Raw genomic sequence first — 12,537 nt, forward strand, 5'->3', positions numbered from 1 at the left:
AGCGATCAATACGACTACAGAGCCATAAAATCCAATGTTAGTAGTGAATCAGTTTCGAAGCCAAGTATTTTAAACAAAAACGACTAAACAAAGCACTTACAAAGCTACAGAGCTCGGAGGAACCACTAAAAAGTTTGCATTCACCTATAAATAAAAAAACTGACTTGCCAGGACTTTGATTGAGAAGTCCCGCGATAGAGGGATTCCCGAGAATCAAGACAGGAGGAAATACCTTTCAGTCGGTTGAGTGCATTTTCCTCTGTTTTGTTAATATCCCCTTGGATTCCCTTGATCTTGTAGTCCCTCGGATTTCACATTGCCAACGATTTGAATACTTAGTTTACCTTGTTTCATTGAAACTTCAGTATCTACCTTAAGATATTAACTGATACCTACCCACTAATAAAACATGGCACTGACTGCAAAAGAGGTTTTATTTAATTTATACTAAGGTCAATGTGGCTAATTCCATCATAGGGACTATTCCGTCTGCGAGCTCGTACAACAAACAAAATTGATAATTTCATCGACAAAGCAGCGATTCCTTTTAGTTTCAGCAATCAAAAGCAAGTGGGGTCCCCATATTGCTACTCTTTTGAATAGACTGAGCTCTGCAGCTTTTGCAGTGAGCAAAATCCGTCAGTTAACTGACGTGAAAACAGCTCGATTAGTATATTTTAGTTACTTCCATAGCATTATGGCATATGGTATTTTACTGTGGGGCGGTGCTTCAGAGATAAATACCATTTTTGTTCTGCAGAAGAGGGCTATTCGAGCAATATACAAAATGAACCATAGAGACTCACTTAGAGATAAATTTAAAGAAATTGACATAATGACAGTGCACTGTCAATACATTTATGAGAATATTCTGTATGTACATAAAAATATTGTAAATTTTAGGAAAAATTGTGAAATTCATAATATTAATACTAGAAATAAACATAAGCTCGCAGTGCCCTTCACTCGGCTCCATAAAATTAAAAAATCATTCATGGGTAATTGTGTAAGATTTTATAATAAACTTCCAAACCATATTACTGAATTATCTATGAATAAATTTAAGAATTATGTAAAGCGTAAACTTATTTCTAAAGCTTATTATACCACACAAGACTACATGAATGATATTACAACGTGGGATTAATTGTTATTCGAAATGATTATTTATTTATTAGGTATATTTGATTATTGATGAGGAAATGGATATTCCGATGTAATACTATCTACTTCTTTTGTTACTTATGCTTTTTTTTTTGACATTTAGATTTTATTCTAGAAATTCTAGACTAGTATTTTTTATACAATCTTTTTAATGTTTGACGATCCTTTTGTGAAATTCTTAGTGTTAAATTTGATATGTATAATAATCCAATTTTATTATGGAATAATATTAACATCAATAAATTGCTCTGATAATTGCATTAAGATTAATTACGATTCATAAGAGCTTGTTGCTAGGCCTACATTAATAAAGTATATTTTTGATTGATTGATTGATTGATTGGTTTTTTTTCCTACGATTGAAAATCAAAGAAATATACGCTCGTAGATGGAATAGCCCCTATGACGGAATTAGCCACATGGACCTTATACTATTTCACTCAACTGTGGTTCGTCACATTAAAAAAGGAATTACCTATGTAATAGACAGCAGAGGATACAGGCTTTATGTTACAGGAAAGTGTGAGATATAAAACGCATTTTTAATTTTGACTAGAAGTGCAAATCCTTGTTCATCATGTTGGCAAATCCCCCGCCGGTTCTATTTACCTAGCCGAGCGCTGCGGTGCGAGAAATCTGCACTCTCCCGCCTACCTACGTGCCAATTATCTAGCTACTGTATATGTACCTATACTTACCTACTTATATTGTAATTGAAGCGGCAGATTTTTAGTAGAATGGTCATAAGAAAATAATTATATTGATTATTTAAAATAAATTTAGTATCAGATGGAAAATTGCTACCATATTCCGGACCGTACAGCGACATTAGTTGTCAAATTCGAGGCATTTTTTGTGGTAACTAAGTATAGTTAGTTGACATAATTATGTAATTTATGTACATACGCAATACAAAATTAATTGTGATGGAATTTAAATAGCAATTAGGGCCATCAATCTTCTTTCCTCCGGGGGAAAAATATGATGATGATCGATGAGACCGAATAACATCTCTCGAAAAACAATCAGAAATATTTTAAAAACTATAAAAAAAGGTTATATTAATTTTGCCACCGCATTGAGAATATTTGGAATACACCATTCAACCCACATTTCCGCAAAACTACCCGGCCAAACTTACCGCGTTGCTTTGTCAAAAACTTTCTTAACCCGCTGCAACAATGAAAGTCCTAGCTGCAAGTAGGTATCAAACTTTAATTATGGCCGGGTTTGTAAACACAGCGCCGGCGTGTCCCATAGTTTCTGAAGCCACAATTAACAATGCAAATGTTACCCGCCTCGCGAAAGCTGTTCTGAATTTCATACTGCGAATACATATGGAAATTGAGTTTTAGCGCAAGAAAAACGTCATAGAATAGGATTTGAACTGGCAACTCGTTAAGATTTCGCGGCGCTCACAGCTCAAGTTATCTCGGCGCCGCGTGCAGGCAGCTGGCGACGCACAGCCTTTCCACTTCGTACTTTACGGGATCTAGTGAGCCTTAATGTAAAAAATTTTCAGCGGTTTTATTAAGCACATTTTTCTTACTTTTAAATGCAGGAAATATACCCAAAAATTATACATTAATATACATAATATATTACAAGATTGCTATTAATAAATAAATGTTTGGTACTGGGTTCTTAAAGGCATAGTGTAATATTAAAACCTTAGACCAGTTCTAGCGTTCAGTGCTTAGATTACCAATGTTACTTTTTACATTTCTTTAAAGTAAATAAAATTAAATACCCTCATACTGAAAGGCACTACTCAAGCACACCACTTAATTATTGTTGACTTCGGCTAAATTTATGTGTTTGTCCATATATGCGCTTCTAAATCTGCGCCTGTTTCAAATGTTTTAATAACAGAGTTGCTAAACTCGGGAAATAACAGTATATTTTGACTTAAGCAGCTGTATCTTCTCTACGGCTGCCTCAGCCGTAGTCTCATTTACGCGGAGTTTGGGAGTTCGTTAGTATTTTGTCTTGGCTGCTTTAATTTATGGATGTATTATAAAGTTACGCCAGCGTCTTGCCTATACGTACGTAAAAGGCTTTAAAAACTGTATACGTCTACCGTTTAGATTGCGAGACAAGCGATTTAGGGTAGGTACGTATAAAGTTCTACCCTTATTTATCTTCAGAAAGTAACTATTTAAGCATGATCTCTTTGTTGGTGCTGTATAATATAACAGAAATATTATCATTACATTTGCTGGCAGAGTACGTACTTATTATATTAAACGGTCGACCCTAATTCGCTTAATTTAATAGTAATAAATTAATACAAAACCAGCAAATGCCATTCTAGGCAAATATAGTGCTGTTCTTAAAAAAATATATAAATCTTGTAGTGTTGTAATTTAAATCAAAGGTAGGTAAGTTAAGTTTAAAAATTGTAGAATTACATTAACCAAGAACGAAATTCCCCACAAGCGAATCCTGCATGATTAGCTTGTATCAGAATACATAAAATTATATTTTTATACCGGCATAAAATTAAATAACATTCACATCAATACTATGAAATAAAACAAATGTTATTTTCTACCTCGCAAACATTTACAGATTAAAAAAGTATATCGTGTGTACCACAATATCGATATTGTGGTAAAACATGATGTTAAAATGGTTGTTATTTGCATTATTACTTACTTTTTCCATTACAAATGGAAAAATATCGTATAATACGTTACGAACGCAAATGTTAAGCAGAGCAACCGTCCATGTACCAAAAGGTCAGTGTCGCTAAGTAAATAAGTATCTACACCTACCTACTTAAGTAGGCATTTATGCCCATGTTATGAAGTTAAAAACCATAAAAATTATTTGAGGGCCTAATTCCATGATTTGTTTGATTTGTTTTGACGGCGCAAATCTCTTTCGCCCGATTCTAACTTTAAGATACGTCAATTAATCGATCTAGAAAAGTTATGGACTAAATGGGTCAGTGTCAAAAAAATTTGTTTGAAGAAACGTCATATTTGACACTGACATATCTAAGCCTCTTCTAGGTCTAGCCTTTTCTAGGTCTATTAACTGACGTATCTTAAAGTTCGAATCGAGCCGTTTATTTATGTTTTGTTTCTTCAGAGGCATTCTGCTACTTTTAACATAAAACAACATCTTGATTTGCCCATCCGCCGCCTAAATGTAACATGAGGTGTTCTTTTTCCCTTTAAAATTATAAATACTAAATGTTTTAAAAAACCGCACAGCACCGAGAAAAGTGGCGCTGTCTTGTGTCGGAGGCCAAGTCTCATTTTGGGTCGCTGAGCCAACGGAGTGAGTGAGTGTGTGTGTGTGAAATGTTTTAGTTATCAACAAAATATGTCTCCTGATACCGGACGAAGGGCCTTGTCGCGCCGACATTTCGATGTACTACTTCCAACCGGAGACAATGAACTGCAGTACTTTCCGCTGGGGAGGCTGCCAGGGCAATGGCAACCGGTTTGACACCCTCAGTGAATGCTTGACAACCTGCAGAAGCCAGTCCGGGCAATTGCGTAAGTAATCGTTATTTTTTACAACGGGAAAATTTCTCATCAAGCAAATATTAGTATGTACCCGAGCAAGCAAAATGTTCCAAAATTGAACCACGAGTGTATAGCGTGGTTAGAAAAACGGAATCTTTAGCGGTGCGAGGGTTTCAAGGGTTTCAAACAAACCTTGTTACTGTAGTATCATGTCAACCTCAACCTATATACTTACTGTCAACCTCAACCTATATACTTACGTACTTTACTCTATGATGTCAACTGTAAATGTCATCTGAACATTCAGAATAAAACTACAAGATTAAGAAAATAAATATGTTTTAATATAACATTTTGGCGACGACGACGGAGCTATGACCGAACGCGTTGATCGTTTCCAATTCGATTCGTTCGATAACAAAACAGAAGACTGGGATTATTATATCCAGCGCTTCGAAATTGAACTACAAATTCACGGCTTCGACAAACAAACTTCTGAGGATAAACGAAAACAACTTCTTCTTTCTCGGATTGGACCTGCAGCCTTCAAGGTACTCGTAGATTACTATCGACCAGTTGTCGTTACTACGAAGTCGTACGATGACTTAAATGAAATGAAATGAAATGAATGAAATGAAAATCTTTATTTCAGGCAACTAATGGCCCATACATAAATACCTTAAAACTAGCATACATATTATATAAAAATATATTTTATAACTAAACTTTAAAAAACTAAACACCACATATCACATTATGGCTGCGATGCATTACGCAACCCCGCAGCTTCCAACTTTGCGACCCTCAGGATGAATCCGGTCTTCGTTTTCACATACTTCACGATGTCATCGACCTTCGTAAGGTAATGTAGACGGGACACATACAGCAGCGTCGACGGTGTTGCAGGACGCAGCAAATGGTTCGGTCCAGTCGGTGCGGTACCACACTGATTCTGACGAGCCGGTTTTCTTCTCTTCCCCACCTTCTTGAAACCGTCCTCGTCACATCGCGACTCCCTTATAGTCGGCTGTGATTGGTCCTTGTGAACAGGATCACGAAGGCTCTGCACCCCTTTCTTCGGCCGCTGCTTAGGCTTGGACACAGCAGGCGGCTTAGCGGCAGTACTAGCGTAGGAACGTTTCGGGGTTAACGTACTCTCGCGTGACGTGCGCGTCTCCGGTGACGTAGACGGGCGGGCGGCGGGGCGCGGGTTTAAAGAAGGTGCTTAACGAATATTACGGCAAAAAAACGTACGTCCTCTCAGAAAGAGTCGCTTTTGCAACTAGACACAGAAAAGCAGAAGAAACAATCACACAATTCATCCTCGAGCTAAGATCATTAGCGGGATACTGCGAATTCGGAACCACCCTGGACGAACGTATAAGAGACCAACTGGTAATCGGCATCAATAACAGCACATGGCAGCAAGAACTTATTAAAGAACACCCAACAAACAGTGCTAAACTCTCCGATGTTATAGCCACAGCAAACAAGCTTGAACAAGCAGAACTACAGAGCCAACGTTTAACAAACAACCCCCAGATGGGTACTGAACAACAAACCGTTAACAAAATAAGGCCCAAAACACATCGGCCTACTCAACGACAAACTCCTAAAGTAAAAACATGTATGTTTTGCGGACGTGATTTTCACACGAACATGAACGACTGTCCGGCAAAAGGAAAACGATGTAATGCCTGCGGCAAAGAAAACCACTTTTCAAGCGTCTGCATAACCAGCGGTAGGCTCAAGTTACAACAGAACAATACCACTAGACACATAACAAGGCAAACAGACAGCGACGATGACGATTTTGATGGACAGAGCATACACACATTTGCTGTGAAGAGACACAACAACCCAACTACAAAAATTATGATACCAACTCAACTCAACGCAAAAAGGGTCGAAATGCTATATGATCCAGGAGCAGTGCATTCCGTAATTGGAAAAAACCTATGGAATTCTATTGGACGTCCACCATTAAAGAAATGCAAGAATCTTGTGGCTTACACGGAAGTAGAAATTGAAACATTAGGAACATGCGAGATAACAGTTAATGCTTTTAACATTCAGAAGGTATTGACCGTTTACGTTACGCAACGAAACGATATTCCACTTTTTGGGCTGGATTGGTGCATAAGCTTCAAATTACCTATGCCCCCTGGAGCCAGGCTGTGCAATATAAAAACACCTGCAGCAGTAACCTCAAACCAGCACGACACAAAACATAACAACGCAGTACAGTACATCCTTCAAGAATTCAAGTCACTCTTTGACGGTAAACTTGGAACTATAAAAGGGCATAGTGCTAAGATTCACATACCTAACGATGTAACGCCCAAAACATTCCGACCTCGCCCGGTACCTCTCGCCTTACGTGAACAAGTGAACAGCGAACTACAACGACTAGTCCAAGAAGAAGTTATAGAACCAGTTGACACTATGTCGACTCCAATTGAATGGGCCTCCCCAATTGTCATTGCAATTTGTGCCGACTTCAAAGTTACTATAAACCAACATGTCCAAACCGATGACTATCCACTTCCCAGATTTGAAGAGATTACATCAAAATTGTCTGGAGGACAACTGTTTACAAAGATCGACCTGAAAGATGCATACCTACAGCTGATGATCCATCCAGAATCGCGAAAATACTTAACGATCTCAACACATAAGGGCTACTTTCGCTACAAACGCCTACCATTTGGAATATCCTTTGCACCGGCCGTTTTCCAAAGGACAATGCACCAGATCCTCAGTGGCATTGATGGTGTTGTTTGTTATCTTGACGACATTCTTATAACAGCCCATAACTTAGAAGAACATCTAACACGCGTAAAAACGGTACTCAAAAGGCTACAAGACGCCGGAGTGAAAAGCCAAGTAAATAAGTGCGCTTGGTTACAGGAAAGTGTCACCTTTCTAGGACATAAAATAGACGCCAGCGGTCTACACCCGACGGAAGAAAGAATCAATGCAATTAAGAACATGCCTATCCCGGCCAACACAACGGAACTCCGAGCACTACTAGGCTCATTAACATATTATGGCCGTTTCATAGACAGCCTTCACATGAGATGCGCTCCATTGTACAGACATCTAAAAAAGAACCAAAGGTGGAACTGGACCGAAGAAGACACAAGAATAACGAACGAACTCAAAAACATCCTAACGTCATCAGACACGCTCGTACACTACGACGAAAGCAAACCGATATATCTCAGCAGTGACGCATCAGAGAAGGGAGTTGGTGCTGTTTTATTCCATAAAATCAACGAGACGATGAGACCCGTGGCGTATGCTTCGCGAACACTCTCCGACGTCGAACAACGATACTCGACTATCGACAGAGAAGCATTGGGAATCGTGTATGCCGTCACGAAATTCCACCAATATCTTTATGGTAGAAAGTTCATCCTGTTAACTGACCATAAACCCCTGGAAAGGATTTTCAGCCAAGATCGAGAAACACCCAAAATCGCTAGCAACCGGCTCCTTAGATGGGCCATGATCTTAAACAGCTATGAATATTCTATCCATTACCAGGCAGCACGAGAGAACACCCCCGCCGACGCACTATCAAGACTACCGATCGCATGCAACGACACAACACTGGAAGAAAGAACCGGGCTACCGCAATTCGCCCACTTACTACATCTAAGACTCGAAAACATTCCCGTAACAAAACACGAGCTACAAAAACAAACACTCAAAGACAACACGCTCAACATCATCAAAAATTATATCATAACGCATTGGCCAGATAAGAAAGACCTTTCCAACGAGCTACACACGTTTTATGAAAAAAGGGACCAGATATCATACGAAGACGGAATCTTACTTTGGAACGGGAGACTCGTCATACCAGAAACACTCCGACCCCAGATCCTGGAAATGCTACACGACGGCCATAACGGCATCACAGCTATGCAGTCACTGTCACGTCTTCACGTATATTGGCCAAACATCGACAAAGACATATTAACTTTCTCAAAAAGGTGCAGTCTATGTCAGCAGTCCAGAAGCAACACGAATGAAGCTCCGGTGTTTCCGTGGGGAATACCTGTGGAGCCTTGGCACAGGTTACATGTAGACTACGCGGGACCATTCTTAGGTCACATGTGGTTAATACTTATTGACGCCTATACGAAGTGGCTAGAGATTGTGCCAACGAACGTTACAACGACGAGGGCAACAGTGCAGAGATTAAAGAACATATTTGCTACATTTGGAACACCAAGATATATCGTAAGTGATAACGGACCGCAATTCACTTCAGAAGATTTTAACCATTTTTGCCAAGTTTCAGGCATCACACACATTAAAACAACACCCTATCACCCCAAAACGAACGGATTGGCGGAGCGCGCAGTGCGCACGTTTAAGGAGCGAATGCTAGCCAGTGACAGAAGCCTTGACCTCCAGGAACGCCTTAACAGCTTCCTTCGAGGATACCGCAATACCCCACGACGCTCAACAGATCGATCGCCCTACGAAATGATGTTCGGAAGGCAAATACGCACTACTTTCGACCTGTGGAAGCCTGACGTAAGAGAGAACATGGAAAAGGCACGCCTCAAACAGATACTGAGACCTACCAACAAAGTAGTTGTGCCTCCGGTATATAAACCTGGCGATAAGGTTTGGATAAACAAACCTATCGGTAAGGGGTCTGACCCTGGAACAATCATTAAATGCAACGGACCTTACTCTTACGAAGTAGAACTCACGAACGGAGTACATAAACGCAAACATGCAGATCAGCTTCGCCTAAGATATGAACAAGTACCAAAGACGGCCATCGACTCAAACCAACAAACATCTCGACATGTGCCCGAAACTAGACAACCCGAATCTGAACAAAACCCAAGGAGAACGATCAAGATCAAAAACTTTACATACTACAGACGTAACGTTAACACTCGAGAACAGAGTGGCGACCATGGCGAACAACCGGCGAACAGACGGTCCCACGCCACCACCGGCACCTGTGGCCTCCACCAGCAGGGATACAGGCGGAGGAGCGGCCGAGCCGCCTGCGCCATCCTCATCATCTGCTCAGCCAGATCCACCCTCACCGCGCCGGTCGGGACGGAAGACGAAACCACCGTCTCGTTTTGGTTTTTGGGGATTATAGACAAACAAGCCTCTTTGTGGGAGGAGGAGTAATGTAGTATCATGTCAACCTCAACCTATATACTTACTGTCAACCTCAACCTATATACTTACGTACTTTACTCTATGATGTCAACTGTAAATGTCATCTGAACATTCAGAATAAAACTACAAGATTAATAAAATAAATATGTTTTAATATAACAGTTACCGAGAGAAATACAAAAATTTTCACTACACTGACGCGGGTAGGTAAAATACTAACTAAACACTTACAAACAAAATGAACGGTTTTAAAGTATATATTTAGTATCCAAAACTATAACTTAAAAGTCAAGAATTGACTGCCAGCCATGCCAAAATGAGGAACAAACTAAAAAAATGCATCAGATTACTTTGCCACATAGACAAAATGCAACTTTATCATTATAAGTATTATAACGTCTAAAGTTTTCTGTTTAACCCTGGCAGTAAGTGACAGCAATCATTCCTCGTTTAGTTAACCTAAAAACGCATCTCTACAATAAAAATTATGGTTCGAATAACTAGAAAGGTTTTTTGTAGGCTTAACGGATTCAGATTTGTAATGTGCCGCAATTGATTGATAGGTAATTGTCGTGCTAGCTGAAATCTATGAGAATTTGTTTATAATAACGATCTTGAGTCTTGACCTTTTGGACGCCAATGACCGATATATCCGCACCGCAGGTCTAACGCCAAAGACGGATTAATCGTTCACTGACCACAGAGCAACATGGACCTACGTGCATATGCATAAAGTTCAATTTCAGTTTTGACACTTCGGTGACGTGGCGTCAGCGTGATAGCTCTTGTGTTTGACACGGCGTCGAAAAGGTTAATGTAACGATCACGACCTCCTAGCCTAGACCAGGTAGTAAAGATCACTCCAACTAAGCTCGAGGCTCAGGGTTCGAATACCGGCAAGAGCATTTCTTTGTGTGTTTATTACGGATATTTGTTTCATAAATGTGTCAGTATGTTTATTTTGCCATTAGGTATATACCTACGACAAGTGTAACTCCGTAACTTACGCAACGCTGTTTGGCAACTTGAAAATAGTTATTGAGGCAGCGATGTGCGAGTTGCCGACCTAAAAACATAGTAGAAAGCATAATGTTGGTTATTCTAGCGGGCCGCCCAACATACTGTAGCCTGAGCTTTGACTACGGGTTCTGTTTTGGTGAAGACAAGAGATGGTATTACGATGAAAAATGGCACGTCTGTAGAGAAACTATTTACTCCGGCTGTGGTGGAAACAAGAACAACTTCTACAGTCAAGAAGGAGTGAGTAATATTATCAATTACACATTGGCGGTAAATGGTTGGCACTCGGCTTTTAGGTACGTAGGCAGGTGGTCGGCGTTCGAAGTATTTCCGCAGTTAAACAGCTAACCACTTTTATTTCATGATTGAGTAATAAACATACAACTATACAACTTTCCCATTAATAGGTATGTATATGTAAGATTGATTTGAACATACAATCAACCAATTGAAACCCTAGGTCGCTGACAAACCATTTTAAAATTACAGTGCGAATCAATCTGCCGGTTTGGTCTTGGTCCACCATCACAAGGAGAAACAAGTAATGGAACACTGAAGAAGGTATTGATTATAAATTCGCCCGATCAATCCACTTCACGGAGCCAAAAACAACAGGACTAAGTACTTAATATTCGCTTTTTACTTGCATCGCGAAACCTTTAGAGTATGTAGGTATTCTTAATTATCCCTCAGAATGCCGATAGGTTTTTATTTAAATTTGTAAATTCATCATTTACTGCCCAACGATAAAAGATCACGTGATGGTGTTACGACGGTAAAATTCCTAAATGCCGCCATAATACACTAAAGAGCAATAACACAGTCATGTCAAGTTTAATATATTTTTCCCACAAAGTCACTCATCTGATTTGCTCTTATGTGTACTAAATACATACGAGTTATATTTAAAGATAATTATAAAAACAGAATTTTATTCAAATGGTGAAGAAATCTATTTAAAATAAAAGAATGAATAACAAAAACAACGTTGTGTTTTAATAAATAAAAACTCCAAGTACAATTTAATTTGTTTCAATTATCTCTTATACTTTATACCGGGTGTGGCCTGTAACACGAGCAAATAATTAAAACAAGATTGTACTCCTCAAACGGTGACACTTTTGTTCACTTTAAAAAATTATGAAGTATTTAGACTCCCTTATTTTCATACAAAATAAATATTATCTTCAATGGATTGACGTTGCTTGTCACGTCTTAAACATAACAAAATTCGCAATACATTGCGTCTTAGAAAAAACTTTAAAGTGTATTGAAAATCAAACCACAAGTTATTTTTAAAAGTCGCTGAACAAATGTTGGTCAGTATGAGGAGTACAGCCTACAGTTTAATTTTTTGCACATATTACAGGCCACACCCGGTATTATTTACCAATCCTGCCATACGCAAACAGTATTTTCTGTTTTTGCATAACTACCTATGTACATTGACACACTGCCAGTTTAATAATCAATAATAAGTAATATCATTGCTGCGATATCAAGTTAATCAAAGAAAAAAAATGTTTCTATATTATTTTATGCAACAGGTACTTAAATAAAAAAGTTTCGAACTTAAAATTCAAAGGCTGAACAAGACGCAGTCGAGTTTTGCTAAAACAGGCCCGAGAACTATAAGACCTAGTTAATGTACCGCTGCATACAATATTTTTTCGAAGACAGCAGCAAACACATGAAATAATAAAATATTTGT

At 38.9% G+C, this 12,537-nt stretch overlaps 1 protein-coding gene across 1 annotated transcript; it reads left to right on the top strand.

Annotated features, from left to right (window-relative positions):
- The first annotated feature begins 3,689 nt into the window (after positions 1-3,689).
- Positions 3,690-11,975, top strand: LOC134803780 (BPTI/Kunitz domain-containing protein-like). Its single transcript, XM_063776619.1, has 4 exons — positions 3,690-3,905; positions 4,485-4,673; positions 10,912-11,066; positions 11,316-11,975. The coding sequence occupies exons 1-4, from the start codon at positions 3,785-3,787 to the stop codon at positions 11,445-11,447; spliced, it is 597 nt and encodes a 198-aa protein (XP_063632689.1). The 5' UTR covers positions 3,690-3,784; the 3' UTR covers positions 11,448-11,975.
- Positions 11,976-12,537: the final 562 nt, after the last annotated feature.

Source organism: Cydia splendana, chromosome 2 (assembly GCF_910591565.1).
Source record: "Cydia splendana chromosome 2, ilCydSple1.2, whole genome shotgun sequence".
Taxonomy (NCBI): Eukaryota; Metazoa; Arthropoda; class Insecta; order Lepidoptera; family Tortricidae; genus Cydia; species Cydia splendana.